The sequence below is a fragment of the Lolium perenne genome, chromosome 7 (genome assembly GCF_019359855.2).
Source record: "Lolium perenne isolate Kyuss_39 chromosome 7, Kyuss_2.0, whole genome shotgun sequence".
NCBI classification, from domain to species: domain Eukaryota; kingdom Viridiplantae; phylum Streptophyta; class Magnoliopsida; order Poales; family Poaceae; genus Lolium; species Lolium perenne.
In genome coordinates this window covers 287,501,722-287,508,113 of record NC_067250.2, presented here as the reverse complement: position 1 = coordinate 287,508,113, position 6,392 = coordinate 287,501,722, and the positions used below count along the sequence as shown (strand labels likewise).

Sequence of the window (6,392 nt, the reverse complement as noted above, 5' to 3'; positions counted from 1 at the left end):
CGATAATTAACCAAGTTTAGCAATAATTAACCAAGTTTACCACTACTTAATCAAGTTTACCAAATAATTAATCGAGTTTAGAATAATTAATCGGGTGACTATCTCACTCATTCCATTCCATTCTCATCCCATTCCAAAACCGAACACATGGATGGATCGCTCCGTGACATTTTTTTGTCCAAACCGAACAGAGTGATAGAACGGTTCCGTGACAGTGGAATGGAATGGTTCCATTCTATTCCACTCCATCCAAAAAACGAACACACCCCTAGAGCTCCTTTCAAGTGTCTCTTCCATGCTTTAGCATGCGTTATGCGTACAACGAACTTAGTTCACCCAGTGAGTACGTACAAGCTCCATTTCCGAATTCAGATAGGCGTGTTTGTTAGCTTGCAGAGGTCTTTTTTTTGCATGGGCTGAGAAGTGAAACGGGTCGTTTGTTTGCCTGCATTCCACCGCGTTGTTGCACGAACCGGATTTTAAAGCTCCCACGGGATCAGGTCCTGGAGGAACGCCCGGAATGACAGTTTCTGTGAATCTAGACCCGTTGTCGTGAGAAGGTTACACGCGTGGGAAAGAGAGACGGAAACGCCACGGCCCTTCGGGAACTCGCGTTCGGACGGTGACGGAAACACCCACACTCATTCGTGGGTACACAAAAGTATTTCTGATAAATTATTGCATACTATTTACTATCAAGTAGTGTTCATACATAGTAACTGTAGATATGCATGAATAGTAACTCAATCGTTTTGGTGCCTCCATTTGGTTCAGCTTAATGTATGGTAGTATCGTTGAAAAAATATGCAGCACCAAAGAATTACAGTTGGGTAATTATCATCGAGAAATTACTGCTGCTGATAATTTATACCGAAAACTACTGTAAAAAATTATTAAATTTTTTTATTGCTCACTACTTACGCTGGAAAAGTATGCACCGCCAAAGAATTACGATTGGGTAATTACCGTCGAGAAATTATCACTGAAGTAGTAGATGTGTAAATATATTACTGTAAAAATCAATGAAATAAATTACTGCATACTATTCATTGTCAAGTATTATTCATACGTAGTCACTGTAGATGTGCATGAATAGTAACTCAATCGCTGTGGTGCCTCCATTTGGTTCACCTTTAATATACAGTAATATAAAGCCACCAATGACTAGAGTTACAAGATGCTGAGGAAAACATCAATAAAAACCAGAAACATTACATGGCAAACAAGATGTAACAAGACAAACAACCTGCAAACGTCTAGGTCTTCCGACGTCGAAATATTCGCTAATCAAGGTAGAGGAAGCAAAGCGGAGGAGGAGGGCGCCACACCATCAAAAGAGAATGTCTTCATCTGCTTCAAACACGGATGAATTGCATCACAGTGTAACCTCTCCATCGCCGAAGAGGACCCCTGCCCTCTCCCCCAGGTTTGAGGGCACCGTACTGTCAGACGATGGAACACTCGCCCTAGAGCTCGAATTGAAGCCGCAAGCCGAACCACCATGGAAGAAGACATTATGAGCTCGCCCCCAATGGGGAAGACCACCATTCCTAAAGCCGCAAGTGGCAACCCAAGAACCACACCGCAACCACCAGTTGACATGAACAAAAGGCTTCAACGGTAGTGCCTTCAAGAAGGAAGTGGCACCAAGGCGGCGTCACCGCCTTGTCCCGCTAACCAGACCAAAGATTTTCAACCGGAGCCAATGGTGGAGGAGCACTATCCTTGAGAGCATCGACGTCACCGGTACTAACAATGTCGGGCAAGGCTTTCGCCCAAATAGCAACCACCGTTCAAGGAAGTATGCCAATATCCGGGAAGGGGCTCGAGGAATCCTGCACCACGAGTGCCTCCCACGTAGGCCATCTCGCTCCCCGCACAACCGAGACAACCGATTAGCACCGCACGATGGCACCCTCCTCCGGACACTGCCGTGTCCACCACCCGAAGTTGCCGCTTCGAAAACCGAGGAGCCAACCAAACCTGTCTCCCGCGGATAACCACTGATTTTATCTTTATCTAAAATTTAAATATATCTAGTTACCATTTTAGATATCTAGTTATCTAAAATTAAGACATGTTTTATGGGATGGAGGGATCAAAGGAAACACGTCCGTACAGCGAAGAACGGCGAGCTTGCCATCTCGATCGAGAACGTAAGCGTGTGACAAGGACCAAGCGTTTTTATCGTACCATAAACAGTCACATCATCGGAGCAACCATAATAGCTGGCGACCTCGCCTAAACAAATCGCAACTTGGGTTAGTGTCGATAGAGCTAACGGGAGAGAAGAGTCACACTATCTTGCTAATAAACGCCCTCTGGACGCCCAATCGGCCGGAGATCGCAAAAGTCAGACCTTTCCCAACATGACTCGCAAAGCACTACGGCCCGTCCCCAACCTCGATCGGCATCGCCGTTGACCTGCGCACCAGATAACCTATACAACGACGACTAATTAAACTCAACTCGCTCCCGCTCCATGTCGCCTGCGCCAATGGCAAGCCTCTCCCGCCACCCGACCTGACAAAAAAATTCGCCCGGCGCCGAACCCGGCCACGATTATTCGCCATGTTGGTTGCGGCGGCTGCCGAGCTCTCCCTATGATGCGGCGGCAGGTCGTCATTTCGGTTGCGTCGTTCCTGCTGCTGGTCAGCTCCCTCGCCGGCGCGTGCGTGGACGGGGAGAGGGCGGCGCTGCTCTCCTTCCTCGATGGCCTCTCGCCGCGGCCAGGCGACGGCATCGCCGCCTCGTGGCGAGGGTTGCTGGATTGCTGTGCGTGGGAGGGAGTTGGCTGCGACGGCGGCGCGGTCACGCGGGTGTCGCTCCCCGGCCGCGGCCTCGGCGGGACGATCTCGCCGTCGGTCGCCAACCTGACCGCGCTCGCGCACCTCAACCTCTCCGGCAACAGCCTCGCCGGCGCCTTCCCCGCGGAGCTGCTCTCCCTGCCCAATGCCGCCGTCCTCGACGTCAGCTATAACCGCCTCACCGGCGCGCTCCCCGACCTGCCGGCCGCTGCCGGACGCGCACCCCTCCCGCTGCAGGTGCTGGACGTTTCCAGCAACTACCTGTCCGGGCAGTTCCCGTCCATGCTCTGGAACCTCACGCCGGGCCTCGTGTCGCTCAATGCCAGCAACAACAGCTTTCTTGGCGCGATCCCGTCCTCCCTCTGCGCGATCTGCCCGGCGCTCGCCGTGCTCGACGTCTCCGTGAACGCCTTGTCCGGCACCGTCTCCCCCGGGTTCGGCGCCTGCTCAAAGCTGCTGGTGCTCAGCGCCGGCCGCAACAACCTCACGGGCGAGCTCCCCGACGACCTCTTCGACGTCACCACGCTGCAGCAGCTGCTGCTCCCGTCCAACCGGATCCAGGGGAGGCTCGACCGCCTCAACATCGCCAACCTGACCAACCTCGTCAAGCTCGACCTCACCTACAATGCGCTCACGGGCGAGCTCCCGGCGTCCATCGGCGCGCTCACGGTGCTGGAGGAGCTGCGGCTCGGGAAGAACAACCTCACCGGCACCATCCCGCCCGCGCTCAGCAACTGGACCAGCCTCACGTACCTGGACCTCCGCTCCAACAGCTTCGTCGGGGACCTCGGCGCCTACGACTTCTCCGGCCTCGTCAACCTCACCGTCTTCGACGTCGCCGCCAACAACTTCTCCGGCACCATGCCGCGCACCATCTACTCCTGCACCTCCATGACGGCGCTGCGCGTCGCCAACAACGAGATCACGGGCCAGGTCGCGCCGGAGATCGGCAACATGGTTAAACTGCAGTTCGTCTCGTTGACCATCAACTCCTTCACCAACATCAGCGGCATGTTCTGGAACCTCCGGGGCTGCACGGACCTCACCGCGCTGCTCGTGTCCTACAACTTCTACGGCGAGGCCCTGCCGGACGCCGGCTGGGTCGGCGACCACGTTAGCGGCGTCCGGCTGATCGTCATGGAGAAGTGCGATCTCACGGGGCAGATACCCTCGTGGATATCCAAGCTGCAGAGCCTCAACGTCCTCAACCTCGCCGGGAACCGCCTCACCGGCCCCATCCCGACCTGGCTCGGCGGCATGAAGAAGCTCTACTACGTGGACCTGTCGGACAACCACTTCGCGGGCGCGATACCGCCTTCGCTGACGGAACTGCTGCTGCTCACGTCGGAGAAGGCCAGGGCGGAGTTCAATCCGGGCCATATGCCGGTCGTGTTCACCTTGACGCCCAACAACGGGGCGGCGATCAGGCAGGGCCGCGCGTACTACCAGATGAACGGCGTCGCCGCCACGCTCAACCTCAGCGACAACGACCTCTCCGGCGAGATCCCGGAGGAGGTCGGGCTGATGAAGACGCTCCAAGTGCTCGACCTCAGCCACAACAACCTCTCCGGCGGCATCACGCCCAAGTTCAGCGGCCTCGTCAAGCTGCAGATTCTTGATCTGCAGTGGAACCATCTGACGGGCTCGATCCCACAGGCGCTCAGCAAGCTCCACTTCCTGGCCAGCTTCAATGTCTCGCACAACGATCTCGAGGGCCCGATCCCGACAGGTGGACAGTTCAACTCGTTCCCGCCGTCGAGCTTCGCGGCGAACCCGAAGCTGTGCGGCAAGGAAATCTCAGTCCCATGCGTCCGAAATTCCTCGACGACGTCGACAGGCTCGTCCAAGACCGTCAGCAAGAGGGTGCTCCTGGCCATCGTTCTTGGAGTTTGCTTAGGCCTGGTTGCCGTCGTCATCGTGCTTGGCCTCGCCGTGATCGCCATCAGAAGGATCATGTCGAACGGATCCGTCAGCGACGGCGAGAAGTTCGCGGAGGCGTCTCTGTTCGACTTCTCCATGTCGGAGCTGAACGGGGACGAATCCAAGGACACGATCCTGTTCGTGTCGGAGGAGATGGCGAGCGACTGCGCGGCCAGGAAGAGCATCACGTTCTTGGACATCCTGAAGGCGACCAACAACTTCAGCCCGGCTCGGATCATCGGGTCGGGGGGCTACGGCCTGGTGTTCCTGGCGGAGCTGGAGGGCGGCGCGCGGCTGGCCGTGAAGAAGCTGAACGGCGACATGTGCGTGGTGGAGCGGGAGTTCCGGGCGGAGGTGGAGGCGCTGTCGGCGACGCGGCACGAGAACCTGGTGCCGCTCCAGGGCTTCTGCATTCGCGGCCGGCTCCGGTTACTGCTGTACCCGTACATGGCCAACGGCAGCCTCCACGACTGGCTGCACGAGCGGCCGCCGGACGCGGCGGGACGGCGGCCGGAGCTGGACTGGAGCGGGAGGCTGAGGATCGCACGGGGCGCCAGCCGCGGGGTGCAGCACATCCACGAGCGGTGCACGCCGCAGATCGTGCACCGGGACATCAAGTCGAGCAACATCCTGCTGGACGAGTCCGGGGAGGCGCGCGTGGCGGACTTCGGGCTGGCGAGGCTGCTCCTGCCGGACCGGACGCACGTGACGACGGAGGTGGTGGGCACGCTGGGGTACATCCCGCCGGAGTACGGGCAGGGGTGGGTGGCGACGCTGCGCGGCGACGTGTACAGTTTCGGCGTGGTGCTGCTGGAGCTGCTCACCGGGAGGCGGCCCGTGGAGCTTGTGGCGGCGGCGCACGGGCAGCGGAGGGACCTGGTCGGGTGGGTGATGCAGATGCGATCGGCCGGGAAGAACGCCGAGACGCTGGACCCGCGGCTGAGGAGGGGCAAGGGCGAGGAGGCGCAAATGCTGTACGTGCTGGACCTCGCATGTCTCTGCGTCGACGGCATCCCGCTCAGCCGGCCGGCGATACAGGAGGTGGTCAGCTGGCTCGACAACGTCGACACCATTGGCACGTCCTGATGGCTGATGTGTTCTGTACAAAAGAAGATGGAGCTCTTTCCGGCATGCGATCCTGAGAGTTTTGGGACGACGATCAGTAGAGGCGATCGATGTGATAGGATATCAGAAATTCCAATCAGAAATGGCGACGTTCTTCTGGTAAACGAGGCACACCTGATGTATAGTCGCATTGACTAAAAGATGGTGCGGATGGGAGAACTCTTTGTTCCCCATTGGGTGTTCGGATGGGATTGCTTTGTAAATTTCATAGATTTTAGGTCAAATAAAGCAAATCCACCGGGAAAAAATTCAAGGATTTGGATCCACAACCTTGTTCAAAAGAATGTACCCAGCATTCCCTGGACGAGGGGTATCTGCATCCCCAAGCATATGCCCTCGGTTTTTGAAATAACGTTTAAAGTCAGTTTAATTTTAAAAAAAATTCAAAAAAAAAAAATTACCGTGTGTGTCTCAACATATTATGTGCTCATAAAGTCATTTTCACGGATAACCGACATTTTGTAAACCGTGTATAACAAACACTAATTTTGGAGCTTAAAAAAGCTCTCAAGTTCAAATGTTGATTTCCAGTATTCCCAT

General features: G+C 56.0%; 1 protein-coding gene across 1 annotated transcript; it reads left to right on the top strand.

Annotated features, from left to right (window-relative positions):
• The first annotated feature begins 2,485 nt into the window (after nucleotides 1-2,485).
• Nucleotides 2,486-6,144, top strand: LOC127312321 (tyrosine-sulfated glycopeptide receptor 1-like). The gene has a single exon (XM_051342855.2). The coding sequence runs from the start codon at nucleotides 2,604-2,606 to the stop codon at nucleotides 5,811-5,813; it is 3,210 nt and encodes a 1,069-aa protein (XP_051198815.1). The 5' UTR covers nucleotides 2,486-2,603; the 3' UTR covers nucleotides 5,814-6,144.
• Nucleotides 6,145-6,392: the final 248 nt, after the last annotated feature.